At 38.3% G+C, this 21,101-nt stretch overlaps 1 protein-coding gene and 1 long non-coding RNA gene across 3 annotated transcripts in view; one reads left to right on the top strand and one right to left on the bottom strand.

Moving 5' to 3' along the window:
• Positions 1 to 9,719, bottom strand: part of LOC103130161 (NT-3 growth factor receptor-like) — a 42,712-nt gene extending 32,993 nt beyond the window's left edge. For both annotated transcript variants that reach the window (XM_016665717.1, XM_016665719.1), the window contains exons 1-4: positions 9,167 to 9,719; positions 3,071 to 3,145; positions 2,067 to 2,138; positions 924 to 995 (exon numbers count right to left, since the gene is read on the bottom strand). In XM_016665717.1, the coding sequence (XP_016521203.1) occupies positions 924 to 995; positions 2,067 to 2,138; positions 3,071 to 3,145; positions 9,167 to 9,453 (506 nt within the window). In that variant the 5' untranslated portion in view covers positions 9,454 to 9,719. The remainder of the gene's footprint in view (positions 1 to 923; positions 996 to 2,066; positions 2,139 to 3,070; positions 3,146 to 9,166) is intronic.
• A 9,174-nt stretch (positions 9,720 to 18,893) lies between these two features.
• The window catches only part of LOC107834405 (uncharacterized), a 13,236-nt gene continuing 11,028 nt past the window's right edge, over positions 18,894 to 21,101 (top strand). The window contains exon 1 of the long non-coding RNA XR_001660196.1: positions 18,894 to 18,909. This is a non-coding gene — a long non-coding RNA (uncharacterized LOC107834405). The remainder of the gene's footprint in view (positions 18,910 to 21,101) is intronic.

Genomic DNA, 21,101 nt, shown 5'->3' with positions numbered 1-21,101 from the left:
ACAGAGGTCAGTTGATCTGATTGGAGCAGACAGATCCGACTGACTGTTAAATTAGCGCAGATTTTTCTGCAGAGGGGGACCAGGAGGAAGTGCGTTCAGATCCCAGCGGGTGAGTGAAGTTGCTTAATTCAATTTATTAAAAGTTATTGGGGCCTCAGTCAGTGGTTAATTTGTGATGGGATCTGGATTCACAGTGAATATTAACTAAACCGCATAAAATGCGGCTAAATAGCCGATGTTAATATGATTCTAATTTCACGGATAAAAATAGTACATGACCGATTTTTTTTATGTTGTCGGTCAAGATAGCGGATAACAAAACATGTTGGTTTGTCCATGTTGCTCTGACATGAGCAACATGGACATGGATCTTTTTAGGGATGGCACGAGACCACTGCAGATTGTAGCACAGAGATGGAAGCCATTTTAATATTGGTTAAATTTATTAAGTATTTAATATCTAGGTGTTTTTATGGGAATATGGATGTTTCAGATCAATTTGAGAAGTAATTTTGATCATATTTCACATTTTATCGTATCATGTAGCATGGGGCACTGGTCTTGGTCTTGACTCGGTCTTGACTTCCCTCGGTCTTGGTCTTGACTTGGTCTCAGACCCAAAAAGTCTTGGTCTTGTCTCGGTCTCGATACACTCTGGTGTTGGTCTTGTCTTGGTCTCGGGTTAGGTGGTCTTGACCCAACACTGTCTGAAATATTTTGTCAAGGATAAGTCAGCAGGATAAGTCTGAAATAAAATGGGAAAATATTTTTTCTGACTACATTTTTGTACGCCTGTATTCATCCACCTACTAACTTATAAGGCAGGAGGATTGAATTGGAGAGAGAAACTATTGTCATGCAGATACACCTAGAGGTGTACTAACAACAGGTCAGTGAAAAAAACAAATCCAGGGCTGACTTACAGTTCTGTTAGCTGCAGATGTTCAAAGACATGCCAGGACAGAGTCTTCAACATGGGGTTCATAGACAGGTTTCTAAGGGAGAAATCGACAGAAAGGCAGAGACCGAAAAGGTGCATATGGCAGAAATTCGAAAGTTAATATTTAGAGAACAAAAAGAGAAAAATATCATAAATAAAAACAGAATATTGCTTTGATCTCTGATAATTACCATATTTTCTGCACTATAAGGCGCACCTAAAAACCTTCAATTTCCTCAAAAGCCGACAGTGCGCCTTATAATCCGGTGCGCCTTATATATAATGGACCAATATTAAGCCACAACAGGTCTAGCATCTACGGTAAGCAGCCGCCGACTTCATTTTCGCCCGTAGAAGAAGAAGCACACGATGCATGCTGGGATAGTTGTCAGAATGCTGGTTTGTTAATAAAGTTTGACTGACCTATCTACCTACTGACTGTCTATAATTAGGTTGTCTGCAGGTCATTTACCATCACGTTCTCCACGAACATGCTGTGCGCGAATGGAGAAGGGTGACCATTGTCTGGCCACGCTCCGGCCCAGTCGCGGAATGCTCTCCTCGCCGACCGGAGTCGGACTGTTTTGTTGACATTCTGTATGTCAACAAAGTGGATTTAGACATTCATCCTTCAGTGCAGCTTCATCTAGTGGATGCATAACGTAACTCCAGCCTTTACTATGGAGTCTATTCTATGCGCCTTATAATGCGGTGCACCTTATATATGAAAACAGTTTTAAAATAGGCCATTCATTGAAGGTGCACCTTATAATCCGGTGTGCATGATAGTGCGGAAAATATGGTATTTCCATTGGATTGTTCAGTAATTTACTGTTTGCTGCTCAGGGGACGTCTGAAGGCAAATGGTTGGACTGAATGTTATTTAAGGGTTTCACAGAAAGGGGGCAGAAATTTTAGATGTTACTCAGTCACTTTTTTCCACTTTACAATTGCGCACTTGTTATGTTGGTCTGGCTCATAAGTTTGTGGAGGAAATTTTACAAATGCGGACAAGTTTGAGGAGATGAAATACATTTGCAAAGCTCAGAAATACTGACGCGTCACTGAAATGAAGCATTGTGTTGCTCCAAAGTTCAGAAGGCACAGCAGGACTTTGTGGACTCACATGTAGCGCAAATTAAGGTTTTTGGAGAAAACCCGAGGATGGAGTGTGTGCAGGCTGCTTCGGGTGATAGTTCTGTTAAACACACATTTGAAAAAAGGGAGAAGACAGATCACACACGTGTTAATACAATAAACACTCCAAAGGGTTTATCTCAGGCTTGATTGGCCTCAGCTAGCATGTTAAATGTTAGAAATTATGAAGTAATGTTAAAAACCTAAACTATCATGGCTCCTTTAGGCTCCCAGGAGAACGACTCTTCTGTCTAAACAGAAACACCAGCACAGGTTCAGCTTTCGGAGGCTCATCTGAATGAACCTCAGGACATCTGGAACACGAGCAGATGGCCAAGTTACTTCAATTCAATTCAAATTCATATTGAAAAATACTTTATTAATCCCAAAGAGAAATTAAATGTTGTTGTAACTCATTAATTTAGATTCTTCAGAGTTATCGAAGATGCTGATGGCTGTTGGCAAAAAAAATTTCTTAACATCACGTTTGGTAAATTTGGCAGGCTGGATGGAATGTAACCATGAGACCATATTCCAATATCTGATATCTCTGATGAATATCTGTCTTCAGAGATATAACATTTATATTGATAATAAATACTTTTGACTTGGTCCTAGAAGGTTAATTTTAGTTTGTCCTGAAAGGTAAAGCCCTCCTACTGAAAGAGGATACCATGGCTGGAATTTACCATCACTGAAATCTCAACAATTTTCAAACTTTATCATTTTTTAAAAGGAGCTAATTGTCACATAGTTTAACATTTAATGAAAATCTTCTAAAGACAATATTTGAGGTTTATTTTTCATTTTTTAAATATTTTTTGGGAGGTCTTTTCATCAAGCTCACTTTCAAAAAAAATGCATTGCAACTGCTGGCAATGAACCAGATGAATGGAGGCAAAAATATTTTTATGGCCAGCTGGGGATTTATTTAAAACACAAACAATGTTATTCTGCATACGGAAACATGTGTACAAATACTTTAGTACTCACAGTCTCTGTAGCCCAGGGTACAGCTCCATGTCCACATCTTTCAGTGCTTTCAGACCTGTCCAGTTATCAAGGTATCTGCAGGGAAAAACCACAACATTTAACTAAGAGAAAGTAAAAACTTCCTGTCATTCACTTAAAAATCCAGAAATAGAAGAAATTCTAGATTCTGAAAACTAATTCTAGGTATTATTATATAATTATTATAATAATTATATAATTATAATCATTATTATAATTATATTATTATAATTATTATAATAGTATAACATATTATAATAGTATAATATATTATACTATTAGGATAATAATTATAATAATATAATAATTATTATTAACAAATTATTATTAACAAAGAGAAAATGAGCTCAACAACAAAGATATTTGTTCTTATTGAGTTATTTAGGTTATTTAACCATCATAGTGGTGCATAGTGCTATTATATCTCTTTTAAATGGTGCAGGAACCCCTGATTCATCTTTTTTTTTTTTTTTTTTACTTTTTTGAAAAAAATAAAACTTCAGAAATGGGGACTGTGGATGCGGAATATCTGTGTTGCTGTTTAGAGTTGAGATGCTATTTTACACTAGAATAGCAGCGCTGATAGGCTAAGTCCTTTTTGATGAACTTAAACAACAATATAGTTTTTCAGACACTTGTGTGTCAGCTTTAGAGGTATGAATACAAAGGTTATGGCTCAGGATTTTGTATGTAAAAAAAGTGTTTAATTGTGTTAGGACACATTAAAATCATAATTAAATAATTGCAATGAACAAGTTAAAGTCCAGACCCTGATACATAAATAAATGCACCATAAATTCATACTACATACAAGATAATATAGACAATTAAAACATTAATAATATTAAAAACTGCTAAAACTGACACTAAGGAGAAGGAGAAACAAATAGGTATTATTCCCAAACATGGTGTGTAACAGATTACAGAATCCTAAGGACTGATGTACTGTAGTTAATAATGCTAATTGTTCATCAATTTTAAAATAAACTTGCTGATAATTGTTAAATGAAATAAGATCATTAAATGCTTCAACACCCAAACCAGAGAAATAATTTTTTGCCCTGATTCAAGTTTGTTCCTGTGATAAAGGAGGTACAACATTAAAAGCTAACAGTGCTGTAGGCCTCAAGCACTGATACATTAAACAGCCCAGATTTATCTGGAATCTATGAGTTCATATATGACTGAAGTTCTCTGACATAATTAATGCATTAAAGACAGGACATATTGATTTTTTTCTTCATTTTTATAATAGATACATTTTAAATTTGACATTAGGAAAGGATTGATCCACATATATTGATTTCTTGTCATAATGTCTTTGGTTGAAAGCTGTTAGAAATGCATTAACAGGAGTTATATTGTAGGTTCACACGCAGACAGACTTGCTTACAAAAAGCATGGTAATAAGGTTAGTCAAACTGGTTCCAAAAATACTATCAAAATAAACATGAAGTAATTAAGTTTTTTTGCAGCAACTAGCAGCACAGCCATGTGAAGGTCAGATGGCAGCATTGACTTTGGGTTGGACTAACCTGTTCAGCAGAATCACATATGACTTTAGACTGGGAGCAAAACCAAAATCACAGCTGAACTACTTCAGTTCCATACAGTTTTCTTAATGCCAAAAATAAAGTATATGTAAAACTTAACTAGGTTTCCTCCGATTATCATTATGGCAATCAGGAATGTAGGATCTGTACATTATGTGTGGAATTAATAATGTGTTAATTTTACTGTGTAACTACACAGTAAAATCCAGTAAAGTGTCAAATAAACAGTGTTGGAGCATGTGGACCTTATAGGGGTTAATTCAACAACAGTAAGAGTAAAATGCCTCCCAATGATGTGCAGTGTTGGTGTAAAAATCAACCTGAGAAACAAAGAAAGAGAGAGAGGGAGCATGAGAGACAGATACTCAACTCTGCAGGAAACCTGCATTTAATGCTCAATAAATTCATGACTTTAAACAGTCATTAAATTGACCATACGTATAACTGAGCTCTACTGAAACTAATGCTCTTCATGTGAAATGACATAACAAGACTAATTACTAATAACATTAAATGGCAAATGAAGCTTTGGCCCAAATTCAATCTGGAAGACTCTTTAGCCTCACCTGCCTCATCAATCAGCACCTCTCTCTCATCACCCTGGACCTATCAGCGCTGGATCAAGCCACGCCATGGCCAATCATCGACAAAGCTCCAGTTGATAAGGACCTTCATCCATGGCCTCCTCCACTTACCAGCTGCAATCAACCCACCTCCGCCCCATCTCCACCTTCAGCTCCCGGCTCTTCAGCCCACATCCTTCTTCGACCTCCGCCACCAGTATAGGCCCCGGGGGGACTACATTCCTATGCAGCATCAGGAATGTTTATCAAGCTTATTGAAGTTCCAGCTCGACGTCCTTGGCCGGGGCCTAAACGCCAAATGACTTTAATGTTTATCTGTCATTAAACTTTTTTAAATCGCTTTCTTTCTCTGTCTGAGTCTCTCCAGATTGAACTTCATTTATAAGGTGGCAGAAGTAGTCATTATTGGTTATTGGTATTTATTTATTTTTCACATTTGATCAACAATAGTTAAAGTTTTACTTGATAATTATCTTTAGCAGCTAATTTATTAATTAAAAAGATAATTATTTTTCCAAGGAGAGGTTCTGTGAAAATAGAAAAGTGGACTGCTGACCCTACACTAAGATATGTAATCTCTTAAATATGATGTCTTAAATCTGCTGCCAACCTACTGATGTATTAGAGAAATCTATTATACCGACAAATGTTACAGTTCCTACTTAACCTTCAACCAAAAGCAGCTAGTCTGATTATTAATTTATATATGTGTGAACTGGAGAAACATCTTTACCTCTATGACTGCAGGATCATACACATCAGTAATGAATATGATGTCTAAAAGAAAGGCTGTTTATAAGTTATTTGTTCCCCAAATCATGTGACCATGATGAAAACTCTTTCTGATCCGTCCATCCTCTAATATCTTTTTTCCAAATTAACAATAACCTATAAAACACTGAAGTATGCATCCAGTACAGAAGCACTGTTCTCATACTGCAGGTGACAATGGTCCTTTAGCAGTATATGAACAGCAGTGGTGAGCTTGACATGTTTTAATCTATGATGTATTATTTCCGTATTAATTATGTGAGCATTAAAATAACATAACTGTTGGTGTGTGTCCAGCATCGTAATCAGCTCATTATGGGTCACAGCAATGACGGTATGTCGACGTATACTAAATACATTATCTGTGGTAGACCTGGACATTTTACAGGCACCATCCATCCAAAGGTTGTCAGCCCACACACAACCTTTGGCATGAGTTTGTAAGAAAAGTGTAAATCCTATTAATCTGATAAAGGTGTGAGAAGTACTTTTATTTTGAAGGCTACTACTGCTTTCTTGATGTCGTCAGTGGACTTATGTGGCCCAGCAAATGTGCTGAATCGCTTTGAAGAAGTTAGCTTAACCCTGGGTAATTACATATATCGGCTAAAAATTTTAGACATGGAATGTAGAGTTTTGTACAGAAGAGGATTTTTAGTTGGACCTGATCCATAGCGAGGCCTAGACCAGGGCTGGTGTCCTGCAACTCTTAGATGTCTCTCTGGTCCAACACACTTGAATCCAACTACTGAAACACCTCCTAAGTGCAGTCAAGTTCTACAGAGTCCTGCTAACGACCTCATTATTTGACTCAGGTGTGTTGAAGTAGAGACACACATAAAAGTTGCAGGAGACCAGCCCTTGAGGCCTGGAGTTGCCCACACCTGGCCTAGACTTTAACATAGATCTTTATTTTGCTGAAATCTGTCCTTGAGCTTAGAGGTGTTTCAAGATTACAACTTCATCTACTACCATTATGAAAGTAAACACAGAGAGAAAGAAGTACATGGGTTGAGCGATACAGAGCATACATGAGCATCAGAAGACTGGCTAGCTACTGAGAAAACAATGAAGATGTTTTCATAAAGCTCCAGTCATCCAACATTGCAGCAGCAGGATGTTATATACTTATCTTTGTTTGTTTATTAACAAAACACTTACCAAAGCATCTGACAGCTATGTGGCCAATGAAAGGCACTATAACAGGGAGTGATTTGTTCACAGTGGTTAATGTATCCATGGAGATGTGGGACTAAAATTGGACAAACTGGTAGATGTTACCACTGATGGCTGTCCAGTTTGGACGGGGACAAATTCTGGACTTTAGATCAATGTCAATTAAGTCAATTTAAATGTATCAAGAACATAACCTCTTGCATTGAATCATTCATCAAGAGATGTTGTGCAGGTGAGTCTTTAAATGAACCATGCTGTTGATGCTAACTAAAATATGTCATTTCATCAGGGTAAAAGATCTGAATCGCAGTTTGTTTCACTGTTGGAGGAGACTGATGGAGAACAGAGGCTACCCGAAAATCCAAACCGGCTTATCGGCTCTGCAATTCAGAGACGACTCTGGCTGGACAAGGTTACTAAAACACTTTGGGGCTTGGATGCAGAGACTCAGGAGTTTTGTGAAAAGAAGTGCAACAACGACAGCAGATCTGGCCTTTGCTGTCGATGTGATTCATTAATGAATTAATGAAGGAAAGTGGTTCTCAATAAACAAACACACAATCCAGTCATTACTTTTTTTGCATGTTGGATTTTGAAAACGACTTAATAAGCTTGATTCACTTTATTAATGTCAATAATGTAAATTGAAATGGACATTTTACATTAAATTAATTAAAAAAATAATAATTTCAAAACGCCTTTTGGGACTTTACATTAAGTACTATATACATATAGAAAATAATCTCCTAGAATTTATAGTTGCCTACCCCAGATCTGTTGCAATAGAATAAAATTCTCTACATTTTCAGCTGTCACCACAGTCTGATTCAACACTTCCTCTGTAGCATCCTTTTGGTATGCTTTATTATTGGTAGCATAACCTCTTTGAATTTTTACCGTTTTTAATTAATAAAAAAGTCAAAGTGAGTGTCCAATGCAATAGAAAACAGCAACCCAGAGGTCAGATTCAAGTTAGGTTGAGAGGTTCTATCTGAGCAGAACTCTGCATTGGCCCGATCCGGTTCTATGGTCTGTGGTTCCTGCAAAGCTAGAAAGAACATGCACCGATAGAGAAAACCAAAATATTTTGCCAGTAAAATAATTCCTTCAATTATATTTTTTAAATGTACCTTGTTTCTTTTTATATTACATGAAGGACATTTTGAAAACAAACTTTGAAAGTTTTTTAATATAAAAGCAAAATATTGTTTCCCGTGTAACAATCATTTAGTGATGACTCTTCAACAAAAAGTTCAAAAGTCTGATTGTTTGGTGCTGTATTGGACTAGTATTGGTCTCCTTTGTGAGATTCTTTAATAGCAGCCTTAAGAAATAACAGAATATATATTTCCCAGTGAATAAGATGCAGTTATAGAAGGTAATATTCAGTATTAAAAAGGCCAAAGAAATAAAAGGTAGGCATACCAGTGCAGTCAAACGGAGAGTTTTGTGGAAAACATGGAGGTCAAAACTGGGAAATAATCCTTTGATTATCTGCACAGCTGAAAGACTTCAGTTTGTTGTCCTTTTCTTTTAACTGTTGTGATAATAAATTGCAACATAGGAGTAAAAGCTTTACTTTAGTTTCTTTTTATGCTTTTCATGAAAAGAAATATAAGCCTAAAAATGTTTCTCCAAATGAAATGAGAGACTGGCAAACTAGCAGCAGCCATGTTAGGCTAATACTAAGATTCCTTTGAAAAGCAGAGAAGACATTGGATAGCATCCTGGCTTTGGTTTCCTTTAGTTGGTGTTTTTCTCACCATCAGCAGAGTAATTAAAAAATTTAGTGATATTTGAAAATAAAGGATTTCTCAACATTAACTTTTTATTTCACCCTAATGAGATCAAATTGATTAAATGTGAAAACATTTTATGTGATTTAGTAAACTCCTACAAACTCAACTTTTCTTTCTCCTGTTTATGAAGATGTAAATAAACACAGACAGAGTTACGATCTGTTGCTGGTGAATTGGGTCTAAAAGAATTCTTACATGCTGGTGATGTTCTGGAAAAGGTCCACGATGCTCTCACTCATATTCTCCGCGCCTGCCATGTGGAAAGACAGCAGCTGAGAAATGCTGCTGTTGTCCGACTTGTTGCAGTAGATCTCGGTGGAAGAGCAGGTGCAGGTAGGCGGGCAGTCCAGCAGGGAGCTCAGGCTGCTGTGGAACAAACAGATCAGCAGAAGGAAAACCTTCCAGCAGCTCCAGATCCTCACAGTCTGATCAAAGGAACATGTTCTCCGGACCCCCATGTCGGGATCACTAACATCCTTCATCTTCCTGCACTGCTCCTCTCTGTGGAAACAATAAAAATAACTTTTCCTCAGTATATCTGGTAGAAGCGGTACTTTCCTCTCTCAACACAGTCCAAACGCCAGCAGAGAGAACCTCTCCTGGTCCGTGGGTCCTGTGTAGATCATATCTGTAGGAGCGCAAAGACACTGCAGAAAAAACATGAACAGTCTTCCAGGGATCTAAGGGTTGAGGCCCCATCCCTCTGCTTTTCTCTTCTGTCATTCATCCTGGCATCTCCATTTCTCCCCTCCCTCTCTGCCTCAGCTGATATTCCCACTGTGAGTCCCTGTTGTCACCATATGGTGAACTTTAAGCTCCACCTACACAGGCCCATGGCTTTCCAACCAATGAGGCACAGAGGACAGAAATGAACAGAATTAAAAATAAAAGCAGAACTATATAAATATCTTAATAAATAATTCAATACAATTAATATACACAAATTAACTTACTTTACCTCATGTTTTATCATTTAATTGACCCTCATATATACATACATACATATACATATACATAACCCTAGCCACACATTGTTCTGCAGGTATGTCTTAATATATTAGAATACTTTGAGGTACACCAGCCTCCAGTCAGTTTCTAGTGGAGAAGAATTATTTTTACTTAAAAGGAATATTTCCAGTCCAAAGTTTTCATTAATGTTTTTGAAGCAAAACCCTCTGAAACAGACCATAAACATTTTTCCTTACTTTAAAGTGGACATTTTCGGGCTCACATTGCAAGATCCTATCCATGTGCAGATTGTGAAAAACAGGCAACCAAGCAGAAAAGTGAAAAGTTGAACAGATTACATGATAATAAGCTCCAGGAAGTCATTCTGCTAACATCCTGCTGATAAACCACCTCAATTGCCCACACTTCAGCATCCCTCCCAGTTGGATAGACTTTGACCTTTATAGTCTCAAAAACTTTTATTTAGAAAATAAAACTCATTGACATCAAAAATCATTTCAGAAATGGCACAGTTCTTTTGCTGAATAAGAACAATGCTGTGCAGAACTTTACAAAGCAACATTAACAATAAATTGTTACTAAATCTAAAGTCAAATGAAATATTGTGAAAATTAATCACTTTATTGAGTAATATGTAAAGTGTGGATGCAACAAACAATAGCCAACAGCTGAAACAATACTGAGAAACAAGAGTTTTAAGACACTAATGGACAATTTTATTGCTAAAAAAACCCCTTCACCTCCAAAATCCCTTTCCTTTCTGTCTTGTTGTGAACAATGCAGCACACTTAAAGACCTAGGATGCATGTACGTGCATACCTGCAGACATACTTACATTCCTGCACTCAGGGACATGACATGCTTACATATGTCCATGCACAAGCACAAAACTCGTGCTCACATTTCGACAGCAGCCACTTTCAAGTGAATCAAGTTTCCAAGCAGGGAGCAAAAACCTTTGCTTAGCAAATGTTGCCCTTGAGCAGATAAGTTTGTTTGGTTTGCCAGATTTTGGACTTTAGCTTCAGAGATCTCCTGGGAAATAAACGCACAAGAATCACGTGGATCAACAGACTGGCTTTATCTTTTATGTGATGTCACTTTACTGTCATGTGCTTTTAACAAGATTAAATAAAATAAAAAATAATCTCGGAGGACAGAGAATCAAATCAGCAAAAAGTCGAAATATCTGATAGAAAATGAAACAATCAGCATGAAAACACAGAACTGAATAGAAAGTTGCACAGTCAGATCTTTTGCTGCTGATTCTGTCAGAGAATCCTTAACTGGACAAGAAATGCTCAAAACTGAATCAAAGTGGAGTTCAGTCAGTGGCAGCGTCATTCATTCTGTATGTAGGACATTCTGGCTGCAGAGGCTCTCCTGAACTGACTCCTCTTTTTGTAAAGCGCCTTAGGACAACGTGTTGTGAAATGCCACTATACCGGTAAGGGGTACTGAATTACTCAGAAAATTTCAGTGAAATGGATCGTTCTGCACATTATCAAGAAGAAAGGCGTGCTTTAATTGAAAAAGTTGATTGCAAAGGGGAATCGGTATAAAAAGTTCAGAAAACGATAGGCCAAAACCAGAAAGGCGTAGCAGACGACTGAGTGGAAGAAAAGCCAAAAACGGTAACGGCTCAGGCCAGGATTAGCTCCAGGTTCTGTGAGTTCTGCAGAAAATAAAAGATGCCTATATGAAGCCAAGCCATCCACAAAAAAAACCCCTGCAGTCCTATTGCTGAACAAATGACATCGTGAAGAGGTTGCAGTTGCAGTTTGGCCATAAACGATGACTGGCCAGAAGAGAAATAAAGCAACGGGGGGGCAGACTGTTTGTCACAACCCACCAAACGTGAAATTCAAGTCACAATACAGTGAAACAGGGTGGTCATGGCATCAAGCAATGGGACTTTCTTTTTCTTACGCTATAGTGTCGGGCCTCTTTATCACATACTAGGGATCACTTGAGGAGATTGTGTTGCCTTCTGAAAAGGCCCTCAAAATAAATGTTTCAACTCGACAGTGACCCCAAACATACCAGTAAGTGAAAAGCGTCTTGGTTCCAGACCAACAAGATTAATGTTATTGTGGCCAGTCCAATCCACCGACCTTAATCCAGTTTGGTCAACTTTGTGCGACACAGAAGCAGTTCTCAGAGACAGTGGTCATACAGCTAAATATTAGTTCACAGGAAATCTAAATCTTTAATTACTTTTCAGCATACACAGTGAAAGTGTTCATCTGTAAAGTAAAATTCACACATTTGTGTAGCTTTTTTGAACACAGATATTTCTGGTTCCTTGCTTTCAATATGCTGACAACAAATTTGATCCATATTTCTTAATGGGACGATTTAGAAATGAAAGGTCGGAGTTCAAAATGCTTTTCCCAGAATAGAAATAGCATTTTTTTAAAACTACTTTAAATGAAAAATATACTTTCTTTGCCATCAAAGTTCCTATTCTAATTGGGAGTGGATTACAGTGCCATTTAAAAATGAAGTCATTCTTTCCATGCAAAATAGTTCAAGTCTAAAGATTAATGTCATCCAGGATAAGACCTCAAACGGCTCAGATGAGATAATTTGTGCCGCCTACCCGATAACCAGACATTCCTCTGGTCATGTCAAGCCTGTGACATTCATCATTGTCTTACTAAAGACATACTCGGCTTTAATGATACGAGAGCAGATTTCATCCAGCTGGGAGATTTGACATGTCCAACCACCTCTGAAGTCTGCACATGGCCATCCGGAGGATTTCCGTACGGCAGACGTCTTTCTTGGCTCCCGCTGGAGATTTTGCCTGGGTCGTAGTGACATGAGATCTATCAGGAGTCGTCCCAGTAACGACAGTAAAAAAGAGGAGTGGGATTACTTGGAACAGCCACTGAGTCCAGGGGGTTGAACTTAACTGATTTGACACGACCATCTATGTCAGCGCAGAGCAACAGAATCTCAAAGGCATTTCGTCTGCTGATGCGCACTTAGACGCTTTTGAAGAACTGCCTCCTAGATTTCAAAGGCTGTAGTGGAACACTGCCATCTGCAGTTGTTTTGCTTTTTACAGTGTGGGGTCCCTTGTAAACGTGTGCATGCATGTGGTAGTATCCTCCTGGATTAAAGCAATTACTGCTCCACTGTAAAAGTCATGCGTCTACTCTGCTGAGTTGATCTATGCTGCACGGAGCCAAGGTTACATTTCAATAGCCAGGCATTTTGAACAAAGCGTTCTCTTCGTACTTTGCATGTTGTAAATGTCAAATGTGAGATTTATCAGGTCATGACATGGTACAATAATACATTTTCATGGCGGTTTTATTTGCCAACATTATTATTTTTTATTTTTTTATTCCAGTTCCCACAACAACAAGGAGCATACAAGAAACAGGGCAATCTGCATCATTATTTGTTCCAACATGCTGCAATGTCTTGCATAGCAGTACACTAAAAAGATGACAAAATAAATCAACCTAGTTAATGTATTAAAGTTTTATACTTATTTCTGAAATATACTTGCAAACAGATTACATATATGTTCAGAAAATAGTACCAATTCAAGCGTACTAGTAGACAGTCTAAATAAAGGAAGAGCCACTTACTATCAAAATCTACAAAGAATCTATAAAACTCCTTAGCCTTTGACGGTAGGTGCAACTTATCCAGTAACTGTAATGCACACCTACAAAAGCTGACACCAGTTTTATGCTGGCAGTAAAATCAGTAAATTACTTTGTTTCCTTTAACCTCTCTTCCAAACTATATTCTAAAGAGCAACATCTACTAAATCTAAAAAAAACCCTCATCAAACAACAAGCAAGTCAGTGTCCAGTTTGCGGGTTCTGTAAATTTGTTACAAACAAACTGATATGCCTTAATTTAAGTATTTTTTTTTTCTTAATTTGATGATTATAACTTACAATGAAGTGTATAATTGAGTTTAAGAGAGAATTCAAATGGCGCATAAGACTATTAAAAAGTCTTGGATAGAAAACAAATCTTGTCACCTAATCATTTTATGAGCTACACCAGGGATCTTCAAATCCCGGCCTCAGGGGCCACAATATTTCCATCTGGTCCAACACACCAACCCGAATGGCTGAATTACCTTGTTGGTGCTGTCAAGCTCCCCAAAGTCCAGCTAATGACATAATTATTTGACTCAGGTGTGTTGAAGCAGAGACACATCTGAAAGTTGCAGGACGCCGGCCCCCCAAGGCCTGGATTTGAGGATCCCTAGTCTACACACCAATATGAGAATGCTTAAGACTTGCAACATAACATCATCATTACCCTCCACAAGAAGAGTAAAAGCTGACTGTGCTGTATTCAAGCATAAAGAAGTTTAGTGGAAGGAAAACATGTGGTCAAAAAAGGTGTGTAAGCAACAGGGATTACTTTAGCCTTGAGAGGATTCTATGAAGTCTAGGTTCCTTTATTGTTCATTTAAGGTGTCAGTGGTGAATAAAGTAACCTCACATTTCTCTGACATGTTGTCTTTTAACCTCTTCCAGTCTGCATTGTCATCGCCCTAGCTGGCTATTTAGGATTGCATCCAGTCCTTTACTTGTTAAAACACTCTTTGAGGTAGCATGGAAACACAAGTATTCATTCCTCAAGATGAGTATGGTCTCAAAATTTCAAGGTTTAACATGAGATTATTGTCTAACTATTTCAATTTTAAACAAAAGAAATTTAAAAAAAATCACAGCAGTTAAACTAATGTAACATCTGTGAAACCTCAGTGGTCGTAACTCTTACACATAGCGCACGGCAGCTAATGAATAGTGAACGGTGATCAGAGAGCATGCATATGGTGTTTACTTTCACAGGTCAATGTATGGATAAACGGTGACCTCTGCCTCTTTAACAAACAGAACGTACTGAGCTCTTCTTAAAGTCTGTTTATGGTGCAACTCTTCCTCTCAACTGCACACTTGAACATGCTCTCACAGTGGAAGAAGAAAAAACTGGAGGAAAAAAAAAAAAAACAAGAACAAGAGCTGGAACAGCAGCTCCAAGAACACCCAGAAATGGTCACGTAGTCCTCGTCATAGCTCCAACAAAGGTCGTGTGCAGGTAAAAATCGAGCTGACAGACCTCGTTGTTAATGTTGCCACGGTTACTCTGCCCTTATGTGTTTTACAGATTTGTCAAGTAAGATTAGAGTGCTGGACAGCACACAAAGCAACAGTAAATCTGAGAAACTGGAGGAAACTTTAGTCCACGTAAAATTCTGTCCAGGTTTTGTCAGTTCTGTTGATAATAATAAAATGTCCAAGTCCAAGGGACAGTGTATGCGCTGACAGAAGGACGGGTTTAAAGTGGTTTAGAAACAAACCAAAGGTTCAAACCAAATCTAGTACGTACATTGAACTTAACCAGATAACACAGGTCAACATGCGAGTAAATGAGACTGGAAAACATAGGCAGTGTCAAGTTGTTTCAATAAGTTTCAGAGAGTTTGGTGTGCATTGAAATTAGGCAGAACATTAGCAATTAGTTGTCAAATATATTTAGTACAAAACAATAATAATTGCCTGCCACTTAATTATTCATTTGCATGAATATAAATGACCAGTTGTCTGGTGTCAGTCCTAGAGATTGGATGAGGAGCTCTGTCATCTGAAGGTATGCAGTTTGGAGTAGAGCGACTACTCATCCGCATCAAAAGAAGAAGTCAGTTTGAGTTGCTCTGGACATCTCATTGACGTATGACTTTGGAGATTTCCTGGAGACATGCCACCAAGTGGAGACTGCAGGGGCTGATTGTGATCACGTCAGAGGGGCTGTATGTTAATTCTAGCCTGAAAGTGCCTTGAGATCCCCCAAGACGAGTCAACGATTAATCAATCTGTGATGAATGGGGTTTTCATTTTTGGAGATGATGCAGTTCTGCTCTCTCTCCACGTCATGACATTCAGCGTGCACTGGAGTCCGCAACAGCCTTATGAAAAGCTCCTCTAAGACTGAGGTCTTGGTTCTCAACATGAACAAGGTGATATTCTTCCTCCAGGTTAGTTGGTTTGCATTGGGAATGCTTCCCTTTGGATGTTTACCAGGCAAGGTGCACAAACCAGTAGCAGAATTTACTCTACACCCACCGTTGGATGAGTGGAAGACAATAAATGGAAAGCTGGATATAATCAAAATTATTTTTGTTTTGCTGAAGCCAACAACTTCAATGAAACTGCTGTGACCCCATATGTGATTTGGCAGGACTAAGAATGCCGAATCCACGTGCATTACATTAAAACAAGTCTGTCGAAAGATTCTTCCAAGAACGCACCAGATAACTTAAAGCCAGCACAATCAGAGAACTGCATTTATTTATATTCGTTAAATAAATAGATATTTCAGGGAACTAGATGAAGTATGTTAAAATCGCCACCCAGCACTGCTTTTGCAATAAAATGTTAATTTACCTAAACTTTTTTATTTGAACACAAACACCTTCAACCTTGGTAAGGTTGATCCTCCCATAATTATAATCTTGTTAACTCAACTCAAGGAAAAGGCCTTCATGTTGGCCTTGAAAAATAATGTGCACTGTCTGAAGTACAGCTGCAAAAAATTTTAACTGCAAAAAGTTAAATATTATCTTATAGCAGATTATGAGCATGTATCAAAAGGCTTTGACATAAAAAAAGCAAAAGCAAACCAAGCCAGAGAACAGGAGAAAGCACTTACTTATCTAAAAAGCTTCATACAAGTATTTAATTTGATTTTTTTTGGTGTTAATTAATTAGATACAACTCTTTTACAGATGTGTTGATAATTCACACATATCTTGACACATACAGAGAAATAAATTTAATGAAGCAGTGGTAAAATAAGGTAATGCTTATTAGAAACTGAAATGAACTTTAGAATCAATGCACAGAAAACATCACCACTTTGACACAAATAATGAAATGCGCATAAGCGATGTGGAAAAAGTTTTTTTTTTTTTTTTTCCCCAATTTTTTCCAAACTTTTTCATTAACGTTTTCTAACTAAAAATGACAGGAAAAACTTAGGAGATATTGTCACCTAAACCAAGACTCTACAACAAAAACTGCAGAAGAAAATTGTCAAATTTTGAGCACAGATGTGATCTAATCAATGTTACCTGCCACAGTCTGCCTTTGACTAATTTGCGGCATGATGGATCGGCTCCATCTGACCCCATCATTTAGTGGCGCTCTCTCAAAAGTCAAAAACCTACGACTCGTCAAACAACACGGCCGTCTATTACATGTAGACTCTGCAAACAAAAGGTGAAAGTGTCTTAGAAAACAACTTTAAAGCTCCTAGCTCATCTCAATTAAACCTTCCCTTCACTTTAAAAACACTGGCGCTAGTTTGTTCCAGCTGGTGCCTTTCATTTTATCAAATGAGCTGTTAAGCCTGTTCAGCAAGTAGGTCTTACGGTGAGAAAGAATGCGGTACGTGCTGACAAACTCAAGCCTGTTCACATGTAAAGGTTTGTTTCTCTCAAACAAAAGGTTGACGTGTGGAGCTCAAATTTGCACAAATTGCCTCACCTCTAAGTTTAAATATCTTGCAACTTGAAAGAGGTTTTTTGAGTCTTACTCACTGGACCCAAGTTTACTTTGTGAAAATTCCCCTTTGTTTGTTTCAGCCTTTTATCCTCTGAATTAAGAAAAACCTTTTGCTCTGTTTTAGTGGCGTCTGATTGTTTTAATTTTTTTTTTAAAATTAAGTTATTTATTATACATTTTGGAAAAATAGGTCTTTGCCAAGCATACCTTTCATTTTATTTATTTATTTTTGCTTTTTTTGTCAATTGATATGTGGGTATTTTCTTTTTGTATAAAGCAAGAGTGAAATCAGCTTGTAAAAGGACATTTATCACATTGACCACAGTGGTCTTCAAAGGGAAGTCAATCAATTACAGAAACCTGAGAGGAACCGTGAGCCAAGTGTAGAGCAATAAGAAGCCGTTACGATTAAGCATCAAAATGTTTGCTTAAAGTATATTTGAGGGCTCGTGTGCAGTTTTTATACCTGATGTGCCATATGGTTTGTGTCACACCGCCATCTGGGAAGTTTTTTGTTTGATGCAGTTTTGAAAATTGCTTTCAAAGAATACTTGGCAGCTCTTTTGATGAATCCATCTGTCCATCACCACATATTGTGATCTAGCTTCAACTGCTCAGATCAACAGATCTGAGATCAAACTCTGGCTGATGCTCACTGGTAGAAGAATGAAAAGATATTTTCCACTGAGAAAACCATTCAAGAGTCATTCTCTCTCTCTCTCTCTCTTGGTGGTCTGACTCAACTTAGCATGGCCCCAAACTACCTCATTGTTTTGTACTTCTGGATGAACTTCTTTACAACCACAGCAAATACAGGAAAGCTTCAATGTCTACATAAAATTTTGTTACTTAAAATCTGGTGGAAACAATAAGTTGTGCTAACTTTCACCAGCAAAAGTATTTTTTTCCATATTTTGTCATCTTACCACCACAAACGTTTTCATTTGGATAATAAGTAGCTAGATCAACACAATGTAACTCACATTTGTGACGTGAAAAGAAAACGATTGAAAAAGTTTTCAAATAAAAATCTAACCGTGCCACGCATTTATGTTCAGCCCTCTTTACTCTGTCAACCTTATCCAACAGCGACTCTGGAGGAGATGCAGAGGTCCAGAGCTCAGGTGTCAAGACCTGTTTAAGGGACAAATATAAGAACTTTACTTACTATATTGAGTCAGAGGGACTGAATAAAAATGCCTGCAAAAGCTTACAGATTTTTGCTTGTCAAAAAAAGGATAATTTTCATTTTGCTTCATAATTAAACACCTTATGTATGTCAACGAAATCTGTAGACATTTGTGTTGCAAAATTTCAAAAGCTGGAAAATAAAGGCTTCTTTTGAAATCTTCTTAATGCCTCAAAATTAATCTGAAATCAACAGTTAGTATGAAACTTCAGCTTAGAGTATAGAAAAAGTATGTCCTAGTAGTTACCTGCCTAAGACACACAAGAAATAACTTTCTCAAAAGCTATATGCTGCACATTGTACGCAATTAAAGTCAAGTGCTGGATGGTGGCAACAAGTGGTGACTTAACATAATGACATCATCTTAATTTGACTTAAATGACTGTCGCCCCAATTGTGGAAGCGATTAAAGAGGAAGACAAAGAGGGATTTCACCCATTACCCATTAAAGTTAACCACCGCATTACACGGCATTTTATAGGTCATAAATAAGAAAATGCTGCTGGATTTTGCCCTCCTCTAGCCACTGTTGAGGCCTCCCCTGTGAGTGTGTGTGTGTGTGTGTGCGTTGCCAAGCTCAGGGGGAGAGACCTCGCCACGGGACCCAGCCGACTCATTGCTGCGAAACAGTTAGTGGTAATTTGAGCAGAAGACAGGGGCCATAATGCTCACACAGAAACAAAAACTTGCGCTCATTCAATTTCAACATGTTGTATTGAATTCAAGGATATCGGATTGCAGCCCGTTCTCAGCAAGGCACCGCTGGCAGAGATCATGTTAACAGTGCTGACTGCTGAATGCTGTACTTCCTGGAAAGTGATGGGCAAGCCTTTTACAGTTTATTATCACACGCAGCCCTCTCTCATCCATCCGTACAGCCATCACTGCAAAGGATCTCTCTCTGCACTTTCTCCCTTGCACCGCACATTCTCCAGGCCATTTGGTTGCGATTTACTACCAAGACGTTTACAGCAAATTGTTCCTTCCTCCCTCCTTCTCTTTTTTTTTCATTTTTTCATCTCCTCTTCCCTTTTTGCTCCCTCCACATTCTGATCTGTTTTATGGTATTTCATTGTGTTTTGTTTGTTTCACCGTGACTGCTTTCATCTCCCCGTCTGTCTGGCCTCATATCATTTCTAAAGTGGACCCAAATGCTTCCCCTGGCAGATGCAAGCATGCACTTCCAGTAAGCCTGAGAAATAAATCGAATATTTGAAAGAAGACAAATAAATACAAGTGTAAATATCCTCTTGGAGACGGCCTTAGAAACTTCTGTGTATAATTAGGCTGTCGTCTGTGAGTGTGTGCACATGTGTCCATTTGTGTGTTTGACTGCTGGTTGTTTGTGTGCAGTCCAATAAGTTTGTAATTGTGTTTGTGTGTCTGCATTAGTGTGCGGGTGACTAAACGCCCTTCTTAACCAACGTGTGAAATGTTCCTTTCAGGGCTGGAAATGACTTAGAGCCCCCAGGGTGATGGTAAAAACGGGTCTTTTCCGGGTTGGCAGACGTCAGAGTGACCACCCCTTGACCACCCAGCATCCCCACATCCTCCAGCCGGAGCAACATCTAACCAACAACGCGCATAAGTTGTCGTTTATCTCCCGGCTTCATGTCTAACTGAATCACTGCTGTCTGGGTGCGTGTCCAAATGAGCTTCCAGTAACATTAGAAAACAAGTGACAGAATAAGAGGGCAAATGACACAGTTGGCATTGGAAAGATGATTCAGACAAACCAATAAATGTCTGGCATCTGCAAATGTCGTAATAACAGAGAAAAGATGGGGCAACCCCTCTGTTTTTCCTTCTGTTTGTGTGTCCAATGTGTATATTGTGTGTTTGATCATGGAAGCAGAGTGTGTCTTACACCAAGTTGCCAGTGAGTTGGCACATTTGGAGTGTTTATGTGTGGGTATTGTGTCTGGACTGAGTGGTCCATTGTATTCCAGACATGTGGTATATTCACTGCTGTGTGATTCACTCCTACCAGCATCTGTTAACTACCCCTGCAGGCTGAGGAGAGGTCTGAGCAACAACATGCAACTTACCAGCGCTGAACTGACTGGACATGACTGACCATGCTTTCAGAAAAACAACAGAGACAACTTAGAAAAACCTGGAAGAAGCAATCGACACGTCTCTCACACAAATAATGTGTACCTCTTACTCACTGAACCAACAAAACCAAAGAATATGTCTCAGTGTGAGTAAAGAAATGAAGACATGAAGCTACTTTTCCAGGATGGGGTACATTACTTCATCTTGAACAGTGACACCAATGTCTCCTGACTTATTGGTCAGGAGATGAAAGTTGTCATCGATATAGTCTATGGGTGTCCCTAAGATATCAAGCAATTACTCGCCTCGGGTCTCGTCCAAGTGGGACATGTCCGAGAAAGGAAGGCATTCAGGAACCCGAGCCACC

Source organism: Poecilia formosa, unplaced genomic scaffold (assembly GCF_000485575.1).
Source record: "Poecilia formosa unplaced genomic scaffold, Poecilia_formosa-5.1.2 Scaffold611, whole genome shotgun sequence".
Taxonomy (NCBI): domain Eukaryota; kingdom Metazoa; phylum Chordata; class Actinopteri; order Cyprinodontiformes; family Poeciliidae; genus Poecilia; species Poecilia formosa.
The sequence above is the reverse complement of the archived record's forward strand: the minus strand, read 5'-3'. Positions and strand labels throughout refer to the sequence as shown.